At 55.5% G+C, this 23,344-nt stretch overlaps 1 protein-coding gene across 6 annotated transcripts in view; it reads left to right on the top strand.

Moving 5' to 3' along the window:
• Nucleotides 1-23,344, top strand: part of PPARGC1B (PPARG coactivator 1 beta) — a 109,393-nt gene that overhangs the window by 77,942 nt on the left and 8,107 nt on the right. For 3 of the 6 annotated variants that reach the window (XR_013445556.1, XM_036080651.2, XM_036080648.2), the window contains exons 3-11: nucleotides 5,722-5,943; nucleotides 9,220-9,336; nucleotides 10,397-11,531; nucleotides 12,475-12,511; nucleotides 13,126-13,190; nucleotides 14,381-15,170; nucleotides 18,246-18,321; nucleotides 20,371-20,495; nucleotides 22,925-23,079. Coding sequence is in view for 4 of the 6 variants with exons in the window: in XM_036080651.2 (XP_035936544.2) it covers nucleotides 5,722-5,943; nucleotides 9,220-9,336; nucleotides 10,397-11,531; nucleotides 12,475-12,511; nucleotides 13,126-13,190; nucleotides 14,381-15,170; nucleotides 18,246-18,321; nucleotides 20,371-20,495; nucleotides 22,925-23,079 (2,722 nt within the window). In the remaining 2 variants the exon portion in view is untranslated. Of the gene's footprint in view, nucleotides 1-5,721; nucleotides 5,944-9,219; nucleotides 9,337-10,396; nucleotides 11,532-12,474; nucleotides 12,512-13,125; nucleotides 13,191-14,380; nucleotides 15,171-18,245; nucleotides 18,322-20,370; nucleotides 20,496-22,924; nucleotides 23,080-23,344 lie in introns of those variants that run through there. The other 3 variants (XM_036080650.2, XR_004913553.2, XM_078066731.1) reach the window with 3 other exon arrangements.

Genomic DNA, 23,344 nt, shown 5'->3' on the forward strand with positions numbered 1-23,344 from the left:
CAAGATCCGCCGTGTTGAAGCTGAGTGATGGGTACAATCAGATGTATTATTCTTTCCTTGAAATCTGCTCCCCCATAAAGACTGGCGGGAGAAGGCCTCGCTCCCCACGTCTGTCTGGCAAGATAATCATCATACCAGTCATGGGCCGCGCGCATGTCAAGTGTTGTGCTGGTGTGCTATGGGCATCGTCTCAGTCCCCAGGGATTGTAGCGCTCCTTCTAGAAATGGAAGCTCCCTCTTCCCGTCAGGCACTGTGCTGTCTACAATCTAGAGAGAAAACTGACCCAAGCTCATTTAACACAAAAACCGTGGTCATCGTGACACGTGCACAAAAGAAACGAACCGGGTGTGAGAAGGGGATCCAAAGACTGGATGGTCAGGAAGGACCTCTCCGAGGAGGCCATGCTTCAGTTGGAGGATGAGACGGAGCAGCCATGTGAGCTCAAAGAGCGGGGACAGAACTTTCCAGGCAGAGGAAGCAGTAAGGGCAGAGCCAGGGAGCAGGAAAGCTTGCTGTGTTGGGGAACAGAAGAGCTGCGGGTAGCAGGGGAGAGTCAGAGAGGTAGGCAGGGGCCAGATCATGCAGGGTCTTGTGGGCCATGGTGAGGAGTCTGGATTTTTCCCAAGTCTATTCTAACCTATAAAGAAAGGACTGTTAATAACCATTTTACAGGTGAGGAAAGTGAAACTCAGAGAGGTTAAGTAACCTGATGCCAGGTCACACAGCTAGGAAGGGTCTAACTGAGGAAGCCATACCCCTCAGTGCTGAACAACCTCTCTGCCAACCCTGTGCAGAGCAGCACGGCTGGGCTCCAGTTCTGGCTTCGTCCAGGGACCTGCATTCTTTATTTGAACGATAGGGATGAGACCCACGCTATGCTGCTTTCTCCCTCAGAGGGGGCTAACTTCCAGAAAATGCTTTCAGGTCATGGAGAGCTGATGAGCGAGAGAGGTTTAGATGCTGCATGGAGACCAGCCCCACCTGAACTGAACAGGCCCCCACTTCCTCAGACTGGCCAGACCCACCAGCAAGCCCCTGCCGAGATCCCACTCTGTGCTTGAAATGGTCTATGGCACAAGTGAGCCTGTGTGGCCCCAGGGCTCCCAGCCCAGCGAGGAAGGCAGAACCCTCGCAGACGGATAGCACCCTGGCCGACCCCTGCCCACCCAGCCCCTCCCCCGTCACGGTCTGCACACCCCACCTGCCCTCCCAAGCCCAGGCCAGTTCCACCCATTACCCACGATGAGCCCCTATGTGTGTGATTATGTGATCAGTGCCTGCCTCCCTGCCACACACACATCATAAACCCCATGACCTTGGGGGCCACGATGGCATTATGCACTGTTCTATCCCCGGGCTCTGCACAGAGCCTGGCACTCGCTCGGGCCTTAACAAACAGCTATCAGATGAATAAATCCTTCAAGGCCCAGCTCTACTGTTGCCTCCTTAGGCAGTTGGTGAGTTCCTCTCCTGGGCTCCCATCTGCGTGTGCACACGCACGGGCGTGCCTGTGTGTCTGTGCCCTTTAGACGGTGAGTTCTTGAGGACAAACAGCATTGGATTAGTCTCGGGCCCTCACACGTCGTAAGGACTCGATCACATGCGTTGAATGAAGGAACTGATGGTGATTCTTTCCTGCCAAGGACCAGATGTGGCCCATTCCTCAAGCTCGTGTCGTGGGTTCTTTCTCGGCCACAAGCTCGGTTTTCTCAGTTGGCCACTGGGAATCCTGGGGCCATGCTGCCTGGGTCAGAGCCGGGTTCCCCCAGTCAGATGGTGCCACTGCTATGGAAGCAGACTGGGAGCGTGGAGGGCAAGCCACGGTGACAGGGTTAACACCTCCTCGGGGGCAGGGACGGTGCCCTCCGTGTCTCTGCATTTCCAGAGTCCTCCGGCCAGGACCACAACCGTCGCTAAGTATTTTTGGAGGAAGCAGGCTTTGGGTTGTTCTGTCAGTTTGCTGTGTGGTCTTGGGCAAGGAGCTCCCTGAGTTGGGCCTCAGTTTCCCCATGTGGGGAATGTGGTGGATTCAATCAGTGGTTCTTGATCCGTTGAGGGGAGGGTCACCAGGTCCTTTTAGACTCTGATGAAATCTGTGGACCCACTGCTGGAAAAAAAGGAGGAAAAACTGATTTCCTGGGTTTTCTGGAGCCCAGTTGAGTCTCCTGGACAGGCGGGATTTCTGTCCCTTGTAGCAGAAATCCTGTTCTGTCATTCCGGAATTCAGACCCCTCCTAGGCCTTCAAAGTGAAGCATTTTCCCTAAGATTTCTTCAAAACTCCTTTTCCTCCGGCTTGAGAGCAGCTCAGGAAGGCTGGGGTGGGGCTGAGGCTATTAATATCCCTTCCTTCCCTGATTAACTCTCCATTAATTTGCACTCCGCTTCCAAGTGGAGCAGGCAGAGCCTGGCCAGTGGGCCCGCGAAGAGGAGAGGGTGGTGCGGCCCCTGTGATGTATTACCCTGGGTGCTGACAGACGCTGTGGACGCTGTGGGCAGATCGGCCTTGCTTCCCGGCAGGGTCAGGGCCTCCAACCCCGCTGGCTGCTCCCGAGCTGGAGCAGCCCAGGGAGAGCTGAGGAGAGGGGCAGGTCTTTTGTTACTCATTTCGTTTTGGCCCAGCCTGTTGGGTGCTTCCTGAGGGCTTGGCTGTTTTACATCATTTTCCCATGGTGCCTGGCACACAGTAAATCCTACCCCCACCCTGACTTGCTCTGTGACCTTGACAAGTCTGTTTCCTGGACCTTCATTCCCCCCCAAAAAAAGAATGGCAAATAGGTTTCCTCATAAGGAAATGAGGAATATCAGTTATTGCCTGGAGGGCTCTGTCACAGATGTTGGTGTAGGGGCGCCTGGGTGACGCAGTCAGTTAAGCGTCCGACTCTTGATTTCAGCGCAGGTCATGATCTCAGGGTGGTGAGATCGAGCCCCACGTCGGGCTCTGCGCTGGGCGTGGAGCCTGCTTGATTCTCTCTCTCCCTCTGTCCCTCCCCCTCCTTCTCTTAAAAAAAAAAACAAAACAAAACAGAAAGATACTGGTGTGGAAAGAACAAGAGCCACAATTGGTGAATGATATGGGGGAGGGGCAGTGGCGTGTGGGGCCCACGCTTAACACCCCTGGTCATTACATGATCCCTGAGGAATCCAGCTCTGATGTGTGTGATAATTCATAGTATCTGTGGGCCATTGGCTGTGTCCCTGTGTCCCTGTGGGAAAGGGGGAGCTCTCGTTGCATCTGGTGCTGGTGACATCATTTCTGAATAACTTCCCTCTAGAATCTCTCCTTCGAGATGCTCATCTCAGTATCTCCCAGTGGCCAGAATTCACTGTTTGGTGCATTCGTTGTTCTGTTCGACAAATCTGCCTGGGTACCACCTGCCCCAGGCGCTGAGCTAGGCTTGGGAGCACCCTCTGGAGGAGCACTTTCGTCACTACTTCCAGACCTGGCCTTCCTGAGCAGACAGTGCGGGGGGAGGGGGATCATGTTTTCCCATTCTACAGAAAAACCAGCAAGGCTTAGAAGAGAGGAGCGATTTGCTCACAGTCACCCCGTGGTGGCGCAGTCTCGTGTGGTCAGCCCCCAGAGTGGTCATCGGGTCCCTGGTTCCAAGGTCTTCCTTCAGGTCCTGTCGGGAGAGACAGATCACTCTGGGAATACAGGGGACTCTGGCCTGAGGGTGGTGGTGGGGGGCAGTCAAATGAGCCCATCACATCCTCAAGCCAGGGTCTGCAGGCCCGGATCTGCCCTTGTGTTGTTGCCCCCCCCCCCCACTCCCCAGGGCCTGGGTCAGGCCCAACCAAAATCTTCTTTTGACCTTTCTTTTATTTTAGCTCTGTTCCAAAAATGACAAACGCGTTTGTCCTCTCCGCCCATGTCCCCCTTCGAGTTACTCAGCCGCTGTCTGGTTGTAAAGGCCTGGAAGGGGCTGAGTGCAGCCGAAGGCCGTCACGAGACGCGATTCTCAGATGCACTTCCTGAAGAAGGGATAAACAGCCTGACCTGGGGTGGGAAAGAGTGCGGCGGAGGCCTCACGTGACCGCGGGCGCCTCCTGCCAGAACAGGCCCAGCGGGCAGGGCTTCCTGAACCAGGTGCTCGGTGCCTCACCTGGGAGCCGTGTGAGCACCACGCTCCAGGGCCTCTGGGCATGGGGGCCCGCGGGCTGCTGTCTGTGGGTGGGCGGGCCAGGTGCGTGCTGACCCTTGTCATTGTAGGTCTGAGGCATCGGAGGAGCTCGAGTCTCGGCTCATCTGTGCCACAGTGGCCTCGGTAGAAGTCCTCCCCTGTCCTGGATTTGCTCTGTGACCCTGGACACCTTGTTCAACCTCCACATGCCTCAGTTTCCCCAACTGCAAAATAGAGATTAGAGTAGAACTCCCATCATAGACCTCGTTGTGAGGCTTCCCTGAGGCAGGATTCACGAAGCCTTTCTGCTCCTCTCCTTGGCCCCAGTCTTTGTCCCCAGCTTTTTGCTCCAGGTTTTCCCCTCTGCCTGGAGTCTTCTGTTGCCCCCCCACCCCTTCGCCTGGCGCCTTCTTGTCTTCTAGGCCTCAGTTGAAGTGCCAGCGAGCTGCTCAGAGCAGCCTTCTGGGACCCCCCTCACTAGCCTGTAACTCTTCACCCGTTCTCTCCGTAGCAGCTTCCGATTACTTTCTTCCTAGACTTTCATTCTCTGAAATGATCTTGTTTGTTCCCTTGTTCTAAGTCTGTTCTCCGCTGGGGAGGAAGCTCCATGGGGGCAGGGGCTGCACCTGTCCTGGCGTGCGGTAGGACTGGTGCCCGGACCGTGCCGGGCGCAGAGTAGCCATTCAGTACATGCGTGTCCGGGGAGGGGAGGGAGGGGGAGGGGGGGAGGCTGCCCGCACCACTGCCACCGTCATCCCAGTAGCGATGGGAGCGGTGGTCCTGAGTACTGATTATGCACCAGGCACCATTTGTTTGAGAGGCATCTTCATATACGTTAACTCAGATGAAGTCGGGTCCTGAACAATAACCGTAAGAAGTAGGTACTATTGTTGTGTGGGACAGATGAAGAAACTAAGTAATTTGCCCGAGGACCCATGATTGGTAAGTATGGGATCTGAGATGCAACCCCAGCTCCGGAGCCCAAGCTCCTGAGCCACCACTCCTGAGTGGTGAGCGAGGCCGAGGGACCCCCTGGGACATGGGAGCGGTTTATTATTGCTGTGGTTATCATTGTCACAGCAACCCCAGAGCTTCCATCCTGTACGCTGCCTGCCTGGGCCCCAGCGTCAGCGGGGCTGGGAGGCCGCAATGGGTGCTGTTGCCAGAGGCAGGGACCAGCTTCAGGGGCCAAGGGCTGTGTCCCAGGAGTCAGAACAGGAGGCTGTGGTGCGGGAGGCCGCTGTCCTCGGTCAAGGGGACAGCAGGTGTCTTCCAGGTGGACAGCCCTGTGCTCACACTGAGGAGCAGCAGAGCCAGGATTGGAGCTTCCGGGGCGAGGCGCTTTCCAGTATCACGTGCTGCCTGCTCGCAAACTCCTGTGATTCCCGAGTCGCTAACATGTTTCTTGGGCATCTGCTGTCCCAGCGATACCGAGAGATCTGAGAGCGGGGGAAGGACGGGAGAGGATCTGGCAAGGGGCTGATGGTGGTGCGGCTGCGTGTGCCGAGCAGATTCCTACCAAGAAGACGTGCAGGCGGCCGAGCCCAGGCTACTGACTAACCGTGTCCCTCTCTGCTCCACCGCGCTCCTCACTTCAGATCATCGACAGTGAGAATGAGGCCCTCCTGGCAGCGCTCACCAAGACCCTGGACGACATCCCTGAAGACGACGTGGGTCTGGCTGCCTTCCCAGCCCTGGACGGTGGAGACGCACCATCCTGCGCTTCGGCTTCACCTGCCACCTCATCTGCACCCCCCAGCCCCAGCCCCTCGCTGGAAAGGCCCCAGGCCCCGACGCCTGAGGTGGACGAGCTCTCCCTGGTGAGAACCGAGTTCCAGCTGACGTGATGGTGGTGGGCTGGGCTGTGCTGTCTGGGTGTGGGCTTGTGGGTGCAGGGGAAGCAGCACCAGCCTCTGCAGGGCTCTCTGTGCACCACTGAGCAGCCTGGAAGGGCAGCCTGGAAGGCCTCTCCGGGCCTCACCGTTCCTGCCTGTGCAGCTGGACTTACCCCGCAGGCCCACCTGCACTCTGTAGGTCCTTTGGGATTTCACCGGTTGACCTTCCTTGTGTGGTGAACCCTCGAAATCACATGTAAACCTTTCCCTGAAGGTTATGCATGCACACACAGTCAAAATTCAAGCAGGAAATGTGGAGAGTTAAAAGCAAAACCTCCTTATCCATCCCACAGTTGTGTTCTCCTTGCCTGGAGGTAACCATGGTTACCGATCTGTTTTGTGACTTTCCTCTTCCACCTTTTTTTTTTAAACTACAAAAGGGAGTCCACATTATACACCGCTCTGCACCTTTTCTCAGTGAACTGTCTTGAAAACTCAGATGAGCACAGGTCACTCTGCTCCATCCTTTTTGTCAGCTGCGTAGTGTTCTTTTGTAAGGATATACTGTAACTTGTTTAACTCGTCTCCTGGTTGGTGGAGATTTATGTTGTTCCAACTCTGATTGCTACACTGTGGGGGTCAGTGCCCCGGCACAGGCCTTTGCCTCATCTAAGTGGGTGAGTTTCTAGCAGTGGAATTCTTGGGCCTACAGATACCCGATGTTTCAGTTTAGACAGCTGGTTCCAGATTGCCCTCCACAGGGCTTGGGCTGGTTGATGCTCCCACCAGCAGAAGTTCAATGCCGTCTGTGAGTATATGTGGAATGGGGGAATGAGCAGTTTTCTGCACAGTGTTGCAGTTTTCTGGGGAGAAGCTCTCAGCTTTTATCAGGTTCTCAAAGGAGTCCAGACCTCAAAAGTTACTGAAAGCAGTTGCCCCTAATGCAGGCTGAGGGTGTTGGAAGCTGGGAGCTGAGATGTCATAGAGCGTGTGAAGTACAGCTTCACTCACCTGTCTTGGGGTCCCCGCCTTGGCGCTGCAGCTCCTGGGGGCTGACAAGACCCAGCTGGAAAATCGGAGCCTATTGAGCTGGGAAGGGTCTTAGGTCATGGAAAGTTCTGAGCGGAAAGGCCCTTGGTGACTATCAAGTGCAGCTCTGCGAAAACTGAGGCCCAGAGCAGGGAGGGACTCTCCTGTGGTCACAGAGCAAGTCAGTATTCTGACTTCTGTCCAGGAGCCTTTTCCTTCTTTCCCACTGCCTGCAAGTTCCCCAGAGCGGCATGAAACATTTAGTAAGCACCTACTGTGTGCTGGGCACGAGAATGTGTTCAGTCCCACGTTGTGGCTTCTGCTGACAGGAATCCGACTGGGTTTGAATCCCAGCCCCAGCAGTTAGTGCTTGTGGGTCCTTTATATCCCGAATATCTCTGATTCAGCTTCCTGGTCCATAAGGTGAAGCTGATAATAGCGGTTATCTCAAAGGCTGTTAAGAGGGGTCCAGCAGATAATGCATGGAGAGCACTTAGAACGGTGCCTGGCACATAGCAGTTGCTCAATAAATACAATCTAAGTGATAGTCCTGGCGGTAGTACTACCAAGAGGAATTCTCAGTGTGGGGACTCTGGAGAGCGATCAAACCCCAGAGAGGCAGAGAGCGACCCCTGCTGGCCACAGGGTGTTTCTCTCCCGTGCCTCAGACTGCCTTTCCTCCTACGTCTGTTGAGCACTTCAGGCACTGTGCTAGGTGCACAGGAAACAGACTCACCCTCTAGACTCCCAGCATACCCGCAGAGTTCAGAAAGGCCCTGAGAAGTGATCCAGATGCCCAGTTTTCATGGGTCCCAGAGAGTCCACCGGTGGACTGACCAGGACCCATGGACCTCTGTATATCCATGCGTCTCTCTGAGGTCAGCAGCTTCTGTCTTATCCCTTGGGAAACTCCTGAGTCCAAAAAGGTTCATAACTAGTCTTTTAGTGTTCTTGCTGCCATTATGCCAATGGAGAAACCAAGGCCTGGAGAGGGAAAGGACTCGCTCAAGGTCTCATAGCGAGTGGGGCTGAGCTGGGCCAGAACCAGGTCCCTCCCACCGGCTCAAGGATCTTTTGCTGTCCATGTCAGAGAATCACAGAGCTGCGTGTGTTGGTTTGGGGTCTAGGTGGGGTGGTGGGAATCCTCAGCTTCTAGGGGAGTGAGGAGTGGCCTTTTCTCTGGTGCCTGAGCCTTTGGCACTCCTTGCTGGGGTGACCTGGGGGGCATATCCCTTGAGGGAAGATTGGTGCTATAGCAAAAACCCATCATGCTTCCCGACTTGTTCTCAGTCTTGCTGGGACAGGATCCCTGGTGGAATTTCCAGGGATGCTCGGCTCCCAGCTCTCTTGCTGGGATGCACCATGCACCTACCCTCTGGGTGCAGAAGTGTAACAGCGTCTCAGCAATTTTTATAGAAAACTTAGAAAAGCTAGACAAACTGGTATTCTTCCACCTGTGTAAAAACAATCAGGTGTGTTGGAGGTGGTACGTACATACATTCTTGTGTGATCGATCCGAAAACCTCAGGATTGGGTCACAAGAAGGTGGTTAATAGTCATTGCCTCTGGGAAGGAGGAAGGGGACACCTCGGGCAGGAGGGAGACTTGCTTCTCATTGTCCACCCCTTAGTATTTGTGGTATATATTTTTACACCATTTACAAGTATTACTTTTTTAATTTAAGAAATTAACTTTTAATGGAACAGTATGAATAAGCAAAAAGAACAAAAGGGAAATCAGCTGGAATCCCATACCAAAGAATCATTGTGGTGCCCGACTTTCCAGATTGTGTGTGTGCACACATGTGTGTACTATAAGTGTATGCAGAGTGTCCCAATAAACTGTTCATGTCATATCTTAACAGTAGAGTGGGAAGACATTCCCCAAGATCTGTGTGGATTTCTCAAAGGCACAGGGCGTTAGTAACTCTGAAAACGATTTACATTTTATGGGGGTTAGTAACTCTGGGTTAGTAACTCTGAAAACGATTTACATTTTATGGGGATGCTTAGATTGTTAGACAATCTGCTTTCTATACTTAATGTAATGGGAACATATTCATGAAATGCCCTCCCTGTATTCTTACCATAGTCCTGTGATGACCCGGGGTCAGGGCGTGCGCCATCCCAAGAAGCTGCTAGCTCTGGGCTCAGACTTCTCCCCGAGCCACGTTTCTCCATGTCCCCCAGCAGAGCACAGCCCCAGCTCCTCTCCTCTCTGCTTCTCCCACAGCTGCAGAAACTCCTCCTCGCCACGTCCCACCCAACCTCAAGCTCCGATACCCAGAAGGAAGGGACCGCCTGGCGCCAGGCAGGCCTCAGGTCTAGGAATCAGCGGCCCTGTGTCAAGGTATTTGTGCACGTGTCCCCAAATCCACCCAGGCCCCCAGGTGGCCTCTGAGGGGTGCAACCTTCAGCTCTTATTAGGGGGTATCGAGTTCAGTCACCTTCCATTTACCCTCCTTGTGCCTCACATAGCCCTTGTAGCTGGTGCGCTGGGTACTTCTTGAGGCCCAGGCCAGTTTGGGGTTCTGGAAAGAGCATTGGACTTTCTCCTACATCTCAGTGTTTGAGGCACCGTGTGCTCTAACATTGGGTTAGAGCAGGGACAGGAAGATGTGGCCTGCTCTTAGCGAGCTTATTCTAATGGGTGACACACAGAAACCTCAGATCCTCGCTGGAGACCACAGTAAAGAGTTTGGATTTCTTCAGGGGGGAAGCCATGGGAGAGTCCCAGGCTCTGTTGTGAACACCAAGGAGCAAAGCAAATCCCTTTTCCTCCTTGGACTCCATCTTCCAAGACTTTCAAAGAGGTTTCACCGGTGATTCCTGGCATTCCCGTGACTCAAAGCCTGCGCTCGGTCCTTCCCCTTGGGTCCCTGGACACTCCTGCAGGAGACTATTGCACACAATCCCATGCCCTCGGGGCAGAAACAGGGTTTTGTTTTTTTTTTTAACAGTTTTATGGAGGTTTCACTTATGTATCATAAAAGGCACTTATTTCAAAAGAACAGTTCGATGATTTGTAGTAAAGGGACAGGGTTGTGCAGCCATGACCACAATTTAGTTTTAGAACATTGCCGTCATCCCAGAAAGCTCCCCAGCACCCCCATGTACAGTTAATCCCTCTCCCCACACCCAGGCAACCACTAATGTGGTTCCTGGTGCCATTACTGAAGGGTATAGTGCAGGGGAGCGGGGTGGTCACAGCAGGGCTGCAGCAGTGAACCGGGAAGGGGTGAAATCCGTGGCTGGGAGGCCTGTTAGGAGGCTGGTCATTCCTTTGCTCCTCATGACCTGAGCGCTGCTAGATGCCACGCGGGCCCCAGCCGGTGGCTACAGGCGTGGGGCAGAGTGGAGGGGGGGCAGTGCGGGGCTCCCTCCTTATTCGGCCCTCTTTCTCTCTCTAGGTGGACGGCACCCAAGACAAGAAGGCCCCCACGATGCAGTCTCAGAGTCGGAGTTGTACAGAGCTGCATAAGCACCTCACTTCGGGGCCATCCTGCCCCCAGACTAAAGCCCGCTCCCCAGACAGGGGCTTGCAGCCACCACCCGCCCTGAGTCCCCAGCTCCCAGCCAAGGAGGAGGAGGAAGCTGGTGAGGACTGCCCGAGCCCCCAGCCGGCTCCAGCCTCGCCCCAGGACTCCCCAGCCCCGGGCAGGGCAGGCTCCGGCGCCCAGGGGTCCCGGGAGGACATGCGGGCGATGGTGCCACTCATTCGGTACATGCACACCTACTGCCTTCCCCAGAGGAAGCTGCCCCCACCGGCCCCAGAGCCAGCCCCCCAGCCCTGCGGCAGCCCCTCCAAGCAGGTCAAACCCCGGCCCCGGTCCCAACACCCTTCCAAAGGCTCCTGGGCCGAGTTCTCCATCCTGAGGGAACTTCTGGCTCAAGATGTCCTCTGTGATGTCAGCAAACCTTACCGCCTGGCCACACCTGTCTACGCCTCCCTCACGCCCCGGCCCAGGCCCAGGCCCCCCAGAGACAGCCAGGCCTCCCCTGGCCACCCGTCCCCCGTGGAGGAGGTGAGGATCACAGCTTCGCCCAGGAGCACCGGGCCCAGACCCAGCCTGCGCCCACTGCGGCTTGAGGTGAAAGGACATGCCAGCCGGTCAGCCAGGCTGCAGCGGGAGGAGGAAGAGGAGGAGGAGGAAGAGGAAGAGGAGGAGGAAGAGGAGGAGGAGGAGGAGTGGGGCCGGAAAAGACCGGGCCGAGGCCTGCCGTGGACCAAGCTGGGGAGGAAGCTGGAGAACGCGGTGTGCCCCGTGCGGCGTTCCAGGAGACTGAACCCGGAGCTGGGTCCCTGGCTGGCATTCTCCGATGAGTCTCTGGTCCCTGCGGAGCCCCAAGGAGCTCTGCCCTCGCTGCGCCTGGCTCCCGAGGCCTACGACATGGCGGGGGCACTGGGCAGCCCCACGGATGAGGACAGTGGCCAAGACCAGCAGCTCCCACGGGGACCCCAGATCCCGGCTCTGGAGAGCCCCTGTGAGAGTGGGTGTGGGGACACGGATGAGGACCCCAGCTGCCCACGGCTCCCTTTCAGAGGTAGTCGGAGTCGGTGGTCTGCAAGAGAGGGGGCAGGGATGGGGCGTGGCGTACCCCACTGCGCCGGGAGCCAGGAGCCCTGTGCTGGGCAAGTCCCTTCCCCTCTCCAGCTCTCGACTTCCCTTTCTGTGCAATGGGCTAGTTGGGCGGATCTTCAGGAATCACCCACCCATCTCTGAGTTTCTCATCACGCATGGGCCAGGCACCACTTAATGAACACGGAGCGAGATGCCTGCCTTCGTGGGGCTTATGTGTCAGTGGGGCAGACAGGCAATCACAAAGTAAATAAAAAAGGAAGATAATTACAAATTGTGCTAAGTGCTCTAAAGAAGACGTCCTGGGTGGTGATGTGACGAAAGGAGTGAGTCTGTAAATCCAGCTCCCTAATGACGTTGAATTTTAAATGGTAACAGTAGTGGTGGTGATTATAACAGGTATCTATCGTATGCTTGCTGTGCCAGGCGCTGGTCTAAAACTCGACACAGCTTAACCCCACTGACTCCTCATGGGGGCCTGTGTGGTAGGTGTGGGCATAATCTCCATCGTCAGACACAGAAACTGAGGCACAGAGGTATCGAGCGACCCGTCCAGCTAGCGAGTCCATCCATCTGTCCACCTGTGCCTGGGCCCTCCAGCCCCTGGCCATTCCTGGGGCTCCCCCCGGCCCCGCACTGTACTACACTGTTTGGCCAGAAGGGGTCACCTGCTCTTTCCGAAACCTCCCGTAGCCCTCCCGCTGCTAATGTTGCTGAAACCCTGGGAAGGAAGGTGGCTTTGAGTTGTCCCTGCCCTTCCCTAAAAATGACGGAGGCTTTTGGGTCACATGCCTACAGGGAGCCCTGCTTGGCACCAGTGGGAGTTCGGGGTTTCCTCCAGAGGGAAACGTCTGCTAGTGATGCCGTGCTGGGGAATCTTATTTTTTTCTTTTTCATCTTCTTTTCAGACTCTCCCAGGTGCCTCATGCTGGCCTTGTCACAAAGGTAGATTTTTGGAAATCACTGGTTTATTATTCCATGAGTCTTTGTCCTGTTGGGTATGTGTATCGGGGGTGGGGGGTTGGGTGGGTGGTCAGGCTCTGTGCCTGCCCCATCCCATGCCCCCACCCTCATTGCCATGTGGGGCCCTCGGTAGCTGGGGTCCCTTAGAAGGGAGGTCTCTGCAGGCCCAGGAAAAGTGGGGAATTAAGGTTTCAGGCCATTTCATAAGCTGTCCTCTCCAGGACGGGGGAGGGGGGTGGAATTCTTTTCTCCGCAGGGGAAAGCTGATAATGCTGTGTGGCTTTGGCAAGTCTCCTCCCCACTCAGGGCCTCAGGTGCTCCTTCTGTAAAATAAGGAGGGTGTTGAAGGGTGATGATGCTTGCCCTCTCTCCATCCTCCAGAAAATGTCTCCTGTGTCTCCCGCCAGAGCTGTAGGCTGCTTTGAATTCCTCTAAGCCAGGATGGGGGTTTCCCAGAAAATTCTCCCCGGGACCCACGTCTGTGGGCAGCAGAACCAGGGTCTGTCACAGTGTCCCCTTGCCCTCCTTGCATGGTGGGGAAGTGGAGCCTGCTGCTGATTGGCCTCTTTCCTTTCTGTCCTCCCCGCCCCCACCAGTGACCCTCCTTTCGGCAGGAAGAGCTTTGAGCAGACCTTGACGGTGGAGCTCTGTGGCACGGCAGGTGAGCCCGGGGCTCGGCTGGTAGGGTGCCCTTGGGGGAGGCGACACGACTCCTGGCCACGAGTCCCCACACGGAGCGGCCCCCTCGAGCCCTCCCTGCCACTGCTGCGCAGGCTGCAGGGCCCCGAAGGTGCACAGTGAGGGTGTCGTAAGGGGGAGAGTCAGCCGATCGGCTGCAAACGATCCGCACGTGAGCTGAGGGCGGGGTTAGGAAAGGGACACACATCTCACCCCGAAGGAGCCCGCCATCTTCTATAGGAGACAGACTCACGCCATGACGAGTCCTGTTCCAGGCACACGCGTTCAAAGTGTGTGCCAGAGCTCTGGGAGCACGCAGGAGGGGGCGGGCCGGGGCCAGAGTGTGGCCCGGGAAGATTTGCAAGGCCTCCAGAGCAGGGGGCTTATGAGCCGGGCTTGCGGGAGGAGCAGAAGCTGGGGAGATGAAGACGCGGGCAGGAGGTCCCTGGTGGGCAGGATTGATGGGAGCAGACAGGTTGCTTCTCTCCCTGATCACAGCATCAATCCTGCCCCTCAGTTTCTGTGGGGTGAAATCACAGGTGCCCCTGGGGAGGCTGGTCACCTGGAGTCGCTGCGTAGCAAAAGGGGGGCAGGCAGGAAGGAGCCATCACAGAAGGCCGAGAGGAATGCCGGGCTGAGGGTTTGATCTCCATCCTGGAGGCTTCAGGAGCCCCTGAAAGGGAGAGATCGCAGGTGTTCAGCAAGTGCCCTTGGGTGCACTGGGGAGGAGGGAGGCCAAGGTCAGATGCGGGAAGCACTGATGGCACTGTGGCGGCCCGGTCCAGGTGGGAGGTTTGGCCTGTGGCGCCTGCCTCCTTCCCACTCAGGGCACCTCGGAGCCAGTTGAGAGAGCTTGTTGAGTGACTGGATGTAGAACAGGAGGGGCTATCTCAAATGACCTGAAGGTTTGGGCTACTGTGCTCAGGCTACAGAGGGATGGCAAGGGGATTTCGTCACATCCCCGCTCAAGATTGGCCATGGACTGTGTGCGGAGTCCCGGGCCACATTCAGCCTCAGCCAGCCGTGCAGCGATTGGTTAGTGACGCCTGCCATTCGTTGGGCTGGGAGAATGGTGGTACCTGGGCTGCTTATTTGCCATCCCAGACTAGAGTCTCTGTCCTTTGGAGAAGTGATCTGTCTCCGCCTCACAGCGTTCTCCTCTTGCTTGGCTAGGACTCACCCCACCCACCACACCTCCCTACAAGCCCACAGAGGAGGACCCCTTCAAGCCAGACGTCAAACACAGCCCAGGCGAGGACAGAGCTCCCAGCCTCCCCAGCTTGGAGGGCCTCCAGCTCGGGGCCGCCCCCGTGGCTGCCCACAAGCTGCCAAAGAAGCACCCAGAACGGAGCGAGCTCCTGTCCCACCTGCGGCATGCCACAGCCCAGCCAGCCTCCCAGACTGGTCAGAAGCGCCCCTTCTCCTGTTCCTTCGGAGACCATGATTACTGCCAGGTGCTCAAGCCAGAAGGTGCCCTGCAGAGGAAGGTGCTGAGGTCCTGGGAGCCGTCTGGGGTCCACCTTGAGGACTGGCCCCAACAAGGGGCCCCATGGGCTGCGGGGCAGGCCTCCGACAGGGAGGAAGACAGAAGCTGTGACGGCGGTGCCCCCGCCAAGGACAGCGTGCTCCTGAGAGACCACGAGATCCGCGCCAGCCTCACCAAGCACTTCGGGCTCCTGGAGACCGCCCTGGAGGACGAAGACCTGGCCTCCTGTAAGAGTGCTGAGTATGACACAGTCTTTGAGGACAGCAACAGTAGTAGTGGTGAGAGCAGCTTCCTCCTGGAGGAGGACGAGGACGAGGACGATGAAGAGGACGACTCAGGGCTCAGCCCCCCTCGCTCTGACCACTGCCCCTACCAGAGCCCCCCAAGCAAGGCCAGTCGGCAGCCCTGCTCCCGCAGCCGCTCCAGCTCCGGCTCCGCCTGCCGCTCCTGGTCACCAGCCACCCGGAGGACCTTCAGGTACGGATGGGTGGCCTCAAGAGGGACAGTGGGCAGCTGAGGACCGCAGTTCCCAGGGTGCCAAGGGAGGGAGGAGCCCTGAAGCCGGGGCTGCGTCTCCCCGTGTGGCCCACGTCTGGTCCGAGGCCCTGGAGGTTCTCCCTGGGGGAGTTGTGGGCAGGTTCTGGAAGCAAGCAAAGCCTGCTGTGTGATGGTCAGGAGCCACCCAAATCTCTTGGCCCCGGGAGAGGAAGAAAGCCCACTTCCTGGCCATTCGTGGCCTTTATGTCTAAATGAACGTGTCCCTTACTCATCTGTGTTTTCTGCTTTTATATTTGTAAATCGGACCCAGTTTAGTATCTATGTGACATCTACATGTGAAAGGAAGATTAGCAGAATTCTAATCTGCGTTCTAAAAAAAAAAAAATACCTGGACTTAAAGCAGGGATAAGGTTTATTCCCATTTCTTGGTGCTGCTGAGCTGTGCAGGACTTCTAGCAGCCAGCCGTCCCCCTGGTTGCTGCTGACCTTCCCACAGGGATGGATGGTGTATCATGAGCCTGTGTGCTCATACCATCTTGGCTCACTGAACTGGTCTGAAAGAAGGTGCCGGTCCAAAAGTCCACGGGGAGCTGGGCAGAAAGAATGGAGGTTTGGCATATGTTGGTGGAGACAGGTTGCTTCTCTCCCTGATCACAGCAGGACCTGATTCTTCACCTGAGGGAGGCCTGAGGAGGGTCAGTGCAGGTCCCAAACCCTCTGCCTGAGATGCACGTGAATGACCACTAGATGGTGCTCTCGGGTCTGGAGCCGGGCAGCGGCCACCTGGCGCTCGTTACCCTGTGATGACTGGACCCCACCCGCCCAGCGTCTGAGTCTGTGCGTCTGGGGGTGGTGGTGGAGAATCTGCATTTCTAACTAGTTCCCAATGATGATGATGTCCCCAGAGTGCCAGACTCTGAGACCCAGAATCAGGTAATAGAAAAATATCTTTTCTTAGAAAAACTCAGCTTTATATATCTATACCGGTAGCTCTTATCTGTTTGAAAATCTGATTAAAGCAAACACTCCTCTTCCCCTTAAAATGTACATAGACCTCTAATTGGGCATTCGATTTTAGGGGGTTTGTAGACTCTCCAGACACTAAGGTTAAGAAGCCCTGCACTACCTGTTACTCAAAATGAGTTCCTTCTCGATTTCTCTAAAAGCCCTTCTATGTAATAAGCCAGGATGATTGGTCGGACCTCTCTGAGCCCTCTTTCCGGCTCCAGTCTCCTGGCATCTGCATTAGGCAGTTTCCTCTGCAACATTTCGTAGCTTAGAAGCTACTAAGGCTCTTTTCTTTTAGAAATACATCCCCCAAGGCTGGAACTGGAGCTTCCTGGCCTCCTTTCCCTCCTGACCAGTTCAGGGCTGTTGGGGGAAGGCCTGCATTCATGCACTTGCCTGCAGAGAGTTGGGAGCCTCTCTAGAAACTCCCATGGATTCTCCTTTTCCTCCTCTAGAAACTCCCAAGGATTCTCCTTTTCCTCTTCTTGCTTTTGGGCCAAGTTCAGGGCTGGCTTTTTCTGCTCCCTAGAGAAAATTAATTGGTTAATTCAATTCTTGCTCAGCTGACAGAACTTGGCGCCTGGTAAATCTGGTAAACTAGTCATCCGTCTTCTCCAAACCCACATTTTTTCACCCGTGCTTCCAATACCAAACATTGGTCCACAAGTGTTTTGAGCTGGTTTAAAATAACAAACCCCACAGTACCTTCTGGTCACTCTCAGCTCTTCAGGTGGGAAACTGCCAATCTGTTGCAAAGGGATGATGATACTGTTATTTATAGCACTTTATTTATTTTTCAATTTTCTTTTTCTTTTTTTTTTATTGGAGAGAGAGAGGGCAGGGCAGAGGGAGAGAGAGATTTCCAAGCAGGCTCCATGCCCAGTGCGGAGCCTTACTCGGGGTTCAATCTTGTGACTCTGAGATCATGACCTGAGCCAAAATCAAGAGTCGGACGCTTAGATGACTGAACTACCCAGAACGCATTTATAGCACTTTATAGCACTTTAAAGTTTGCAAGTCATATCCCTTTCTGTGACCCTGTTTAGCTTCACAGATGCACTTGGAGGGCACATCTGCTTCTTATCCCCATTTTATAGATGAGGTTGCTGAGGCTCTTAAGAGGTGCAACAGAAAAGCAAGCAAGCAATTATTGAGCAGGTCTTGAGCTCAGCATTTTCTAATTTGCGCTCACAAATGGCCAGAGACGCTGTCCAGTCAGTTCTCCCTGTCTTAGAGTCGAAGAACTGGAACTAAGGGGATGTAAATAACTAGCCCAAGGTCACCCAGCAGGGAGGTGGTAGGGCCAGGATTCGAACGCAGGCCGTCTGACCAGAGAGCCGATGTGCTTATCCTATGTGCTGAATTTCCCGAGGACGCAGACGGAACGGGCAGAGCCAGGACTCCCGCCAGCCGTGCATGCCACGCTCCTTCCACTCCAGCATCTCGCTCCCTGGAGGAGGACAGGCGAGGGGATGCGGGCATGTGGCGCCCAGGAGTGTCCTGGGACTGCGCGCCCGGGCTGAAGAGCCTGATAGCCGGACTGGCCGTGGGGGCTGTGACCGCCGGGCTCGCCTCTTGGCTGGGCAGCAAGCGCTAGAGAGCAGTGTGTCTAGGATAAGCAGCTCTCCTTCTAGCTCTGGCTCCCCCACGTTCTAGCTTTAGGCAGATCCCATACTGAACCTGAGCCTTGGGGTTTTCCTTTGGAAAATGGGGAAATGTAAGACCTCATAGGTTGCTTTTCCCCCATCAGATCAAATGCAGTAATGAAGCGAAAGAGCCCTCATGGCATAAAAAGGCGCTGATTAGCGACACGGTGATTCCCAGCAATCCAGTCCCAGAAGCTGTGGCCAGAGCCATGTGTCCGATGGTGCAGACCCGCACGCAGTCCCGGGCTGTCGCTGCTGGGGGCGAAGCTTGGCTTCTGTAGGCGCCCTTGTGAGCGAGTTCGAAAGAAGCGTCCCTTGCTTCCTGGGGCAGCCGCACCCGCCCACCCTGCCGTGGTCCCTCCTGAGAGTGAGTGCCTCTGCTTTGCTTGTTCACTGACAGATGTGAGAGCAGAGGGCCGTGTTCAGACGGAACGCCAAGCGTCCGGCACGCCAGGAAGCGGCGGGAAAAGGCCATTGTAAGTGATCTGGGACCCCGGAGCCCGGAGTGAGTGGGGAAGAGCAGGGGCATCAGGACGTGCCAGGACTTCCTAGACCTGAAGCCCTTTGAGGCTGGCTGTGGCCTGCAGAAGATAATTCCATTTCTCTGACTTCAGAAAGCACCAGGGTCCCCAAAGGGCACCAGAGGTGGCATCGTGCAAAGTGTGGCCTAGGGACTGGCTGTGAGGCACGGAGCCGGTGGTGATTTTAGGGCTGAGCATTGGAGGCTCGACAGGGCCAAGAGGGCTGTGTGTGTGTGTGTGTGGTGGGGGGGCAGCGGGGAGCAGAGCTGGGCCAACCAGGCCACAGAGCAGCCCTGCTACCACCTTCTGTGTGACCTTGGGCAGGTCTCCCAGCTTCCCTGAGCCTCAGTTTACTCATCCATACATAAGGGAGTTGGGCCTTGTCCTTCCTAAGGGTCCCCCAGCTTGATCAGGGCTAAGGGATCAGGAGAGCCTGCTCCCTGCTTCCCACTGACCTCCCTCATCCTCCCCCAGAGTTAGTCTCTGGGCCCAGGCTGTGCCAGGAAGCTGCAGAGGAGAGCTGGAACCAGCCCCTCCACGTCACTAGAAGGAAGGGAAAGGAAAGTAAGACGGGACGCAGAAAGACAGACTTGCGCTTGATTGCTTTCCCCCATGACGGGTGCTCCGGGGCAGGGACGGCGGGGTGGGTACACGAGGTGTGCATACCCCAGAGGTGCACAGGTGTCAGCAAGCAGGTCCTTACCAGCACGGGCTGTGCCTGGAGCGTCTTCCTGGAATGCATGTGTGACCAGTTCAGCGGTTGTGACGTGTTTGGCATGAGCGAGACGGACAAGGTTCCCCCCAATTCCTGTGGCTGGGGCAGAAGGGGGAGAAGGGCAGCAGACTCATAAACAAGGAATAATCACTGTAATCAGAGGTGGGGAGGGGCGCGGTGGCAGTAATCATGGCAGGCTAAAGTCTCCGAAATAAACAGTCGTGTGTTGACTGTCGGGGAGGATGTATTCATAGGGCGGTCTGGGAAGGACATCGGCAAGGAGCTAGATGCTGATGGATGAAAGGGGCCACCAGGCAGTTTCAGGAGGACCATGGGGCTGAAGCAGCAAAGAACCTTACCAGTTGAAGGAGCCGCCAGGCGCCTGGGGGAGGGCGTTCCTTCACTGAGCAGAACCCCGTTCCCCTGCGATTGGCAGCGGAGGCCTACCGTGGCCCCCGGGCCGACCTTCCCTCCCTGTCCTCTGTGAGATGAGAATGGAACGGCTCCAGAATCACTGGCCTGAACCTGTTCCCAGAGAAAGCCTGTCCAAACCAGAACCTGTCCGTTTGACCCACCGGAGCACAGGTTTCCAGGAACGCAGCTGGAGTTGACCCAGCGGGTCAAAGCAGCTCTTCCAGCAGCAGGCCCTTGAACTGGATCCAGTCACAGATTGTAGAGGAGAGGAGGGGACATTCCAGCCTGGGTTTCTCCCCACCCCTCCCTCTGCTGGGCTGTTCGAGGGACCCAGCTCGCCTGATGTGACCTCTTAAGTCACAGTGTCTCCACGCTGGCCTGGCACAGCTGGGGATGATGGTGGCTCCGAGCCCCATGGCCTGCATCCCTTTGCCCTCCTCCCAGCCCACCGTGACCCCCACAACGACCTGGCTCCCCATCCTTGCCCATTACCATCTTGGCAACTTGCCTTTCTACCACAACCTCCCCCACGACCAGAAAAAGTCCCAGGCTCAGAACACAGCTGTGGAAGTAGGCAGTTACATTAATGATGAACCCTTCTCTTGTCTCTGTCCCTTCTCGGCTCCTTTCCTTCACGCGAGCAGTTGCTTCCTTTGGGAGCCATTCCCCATCCGACACTCGGCGGCCCCTCTGGCAACAAGGCAGGTCTTCTGGGATAGGGGTCGTCATCGTCCTCTCTGACTCCAGCCCCAGCTGGTGTCACCCACTCAGCCAGGTGTCATGGGCTGAGGACGAGGACTCCACAGGAACCCACCATCAAGGGGGTCCCAGGAAGCCAGGCAGTGACTGGGTCTTTCTGTGTTTCCCTTCTTGAGCAGGGCGAAGGCCGTGTGGTGTATGTTCGAAATCTCTCCAGTGACATGAGCTCCCGAGAGCTGAAGCGGCGCTTCGAAGTGTTTGGTGAGATTGTGGAGTGCCAGGTGCTGACGAGAAGCAGGAGGTGAGTCAGGTCAAGCTATTGCAGGAGAGGGGAGCGGGGAGGGGCAGAGGTCCCAGTCCGGGGCTGGCCACACAGAAGATGGCCGAGAAGATGTGCAGAACAAATCTGATGAAACCCGCGGCCTGGACCTGGAGAGCCAGGCCCCAGAGAAGGTCTAGTAACAGTTGTGCGGCCTAGCAGTGAGCTGGTGGTTTGCTAAGTGTCAGGCAATTCCTGTGCGTTCTCTTAAGCCTTCGGGCAGGCCTGTGACCTCTGCGCTCATTCTAGCACTCTCCCTTTCGGGAGAGCTCAGACCAGTTAAGTGAGCAGCTAGTTAGTAGCAGAGCTGAATCTGCAGCCCACATGTCCGCTTCAGGTTCTCCACCCTGGGGCTGGTACAGGGCAGCAGACAACCCCCAGGGCTTAACTGCACACTTGTACTGGAACGTCGCTGACCTGCAAGACCCCCGCTACTCACATCCCTCCGTCCCACTGGACCAGCCAGCTTCAGACCTTTTATTCTGCTGGGTGTCTTGGTTTTTCCTCCCTCACCTGGGGAAGCAGTGTTTATCTGTCAGGGGATCTGCAAGAAGAATGGGTTGTGTGTAAATGCACAACTTAGATGTCAAAACTGTCCGTTTCGAGATAATTCTAAAGTATCTCCCATTGTATTTGCCAACTAGGTTATTAAGGTTTTTAAATTCTAATTTAACGATCATTTTTAAAAGCTTCATTGAGAAAATAGTTTCTATATAGGAATCATTACACACTTCATATCCATTAAGGTGGCTACAGAACATCCCAAGTGTTGACAAGGGTGTGGAGAAATCAGAACCCTCGTGCACGTTGGTGGGAATGCAAACTGGGGCAGCCACCATGGAAACTGGTATGGAGGCGCTTCAAAAAATGAAATAGAGAATTACCGTATGATCCAGCAATCCGCTGCTGGGTATATACTTAAAAGAATTGAAAGCAAGATCTCGAAGAGATACTTGCACGCCCATGTGTATAGGAGCGAGCTTTATTCACAATAACCAAGAAGTAGAAACAACCCAAGTGTCCGTTGACTCATGAACGGATAAAGAAAATGTAGTCTCTGCATACAGTGGAATATTACTCAGCCTTAGAAAGGAAGGAAATCCTGTCACATGCCTCAAGCATGGATGGACCTTGATAATCATAACCTCATTATGCTCTATGAAATCAGCAGTCTCAGAAGGACAAAGATTGTATGATTCCATTACATGAGTTATCTGGAGTAGTCCAATGCCAGGAAACAGCAAGCAGCAGAGAGAGTGGAGATCAGTTCCCAGCAGCGTGAATATACTGAACACACTACTGAACTATACACTTGTTCTAAAGATGGTACATTTTATGTTTTGTGTTTTTTCCACAATTAAAACAAAAAAGTCATTACACAAGTAAACTTTTTTAAGTTCTGTGCAGTATTCAGGGCATCAAATGGAAAGAGCATGCAAAAACAAAGCGAGCAGTCCTGGACGTTTCAAGAGGCAGAAGGGGTCCAACTTTGGCCTGGTTCAGAGAGGAGTCAGGAAATGTGATTCAGCTGAGTGTTTATTAGGCGCCTGGTGTTGGTAAGCCTGTCCTGAGCGGTAGGGGGACTCCACCGTGTCTCTGCCCTGAGGATTCTACATAGCAGAGGGACTAGCAGCCAGGATTCTTTTTCTTGCTGTTTGCAGAGCTGAAGAGCTGAGGGAAGAACTGACTTTAGGACCCCCTCGCCTCACATCCTTCTCGTGCAGGCTGCCCTCCGATGGCAAAGTGGCTGCCTCCAGCTCTAAGCTTACCTACCTCCTACCAGGGAAAGGAGGGGTCTCCCTCACAGTTCCAGCCAAGAGCTGGGACAGATTCTTTGGGTTTCTGCTTTGGGCAGCAGGCGCATCCTTGGACGGGTCGCTGCGAACACACGGCACCGTTGTCAGAGGAAGGGGAGTGGATGCTGAGCAGGCAGACCCGGGGTTGTCTACCACAAAGGACGAGATGTGTACAGAACACCAGCTGTATTAGGGAAGGGGGAGGCCACATTAGCAGCCAAGGAAGTGGTGGCCGAGGCTGGCTTCGAAGGAGGCAGGAGGGCTAGACTGGGGGTAGAGGTGTGGCAAATAAGCTTTCTTGCTGGGAGGCCTGAGTTTGAATACCCTGCCCTACCACTTGCCTTTGGGGCAAATTCTGAACTCCGCAGAGCCGGTTTCCTCATCCCTGAGGGGGAGCAAGGTTGAGGCGTGTGGCAGACGTTCTGTGAATCACCTGCTCTTACTATTATTACACAGTAGAGGCCGGCCTAGCGATGGCCATCATCTGTATTTGGGGGGCCATGCGACATGGTTACTGAATCAGTGTGGCTCTCCGCTCATTATCTCATGATGGGTGGTCTGAGAGTGTCGACCAAGCTGGCTCAGTAACGTGCTCCCCCTGACCTCTCCCCACAGAGGCGAGAAGTATGGCTTCATCACCTACCGGTGTTCGGAGCACGCTGCCCTGTCTCTGAGGAATGGCGCTGCCCTGCGGAAACGCAACGAACCCTCCTTCCAGCTGAGCTATGGAGGACTCCAGCACCTCTGCTGGCCCAGACACACTGACTATGGTGAGTGCACAAGGCCCCGCCACACTCCAGTGAGACCTAAAGCCCGCTCTGACCCAGCTCCCACCCTAAAGCTCTAATGTGCCTGCTGGTCAAACTTCGCAGCCTGGAGGCTGCCATCTTGTTTCTCTTCTGGTCTCTGGTCCGTCTTGTCCTGTCTCAAGACTGGTACCAAGAGAGAGATTCGAGGCCCCTGTGGCCTCTTGGAAGGTCCAGTCTTGTGTTCATAGCCAGTTGGCAGAACCATGATTAACTGTCTCTTTCACCT

Source organism: Halichoerus grypus, chromosome 2 (genome assembly GCF_964656455.1).
Source record: "Halichoerus grypus chromosome 2, mHalGry1.hap1.1, whole genome shotgun sequence".
NCBI lineage: Eukaryota > Metazoa > Chordata > Mammalia > Carnivora > Phocidae > Halichoerus > Halichoerus grypus.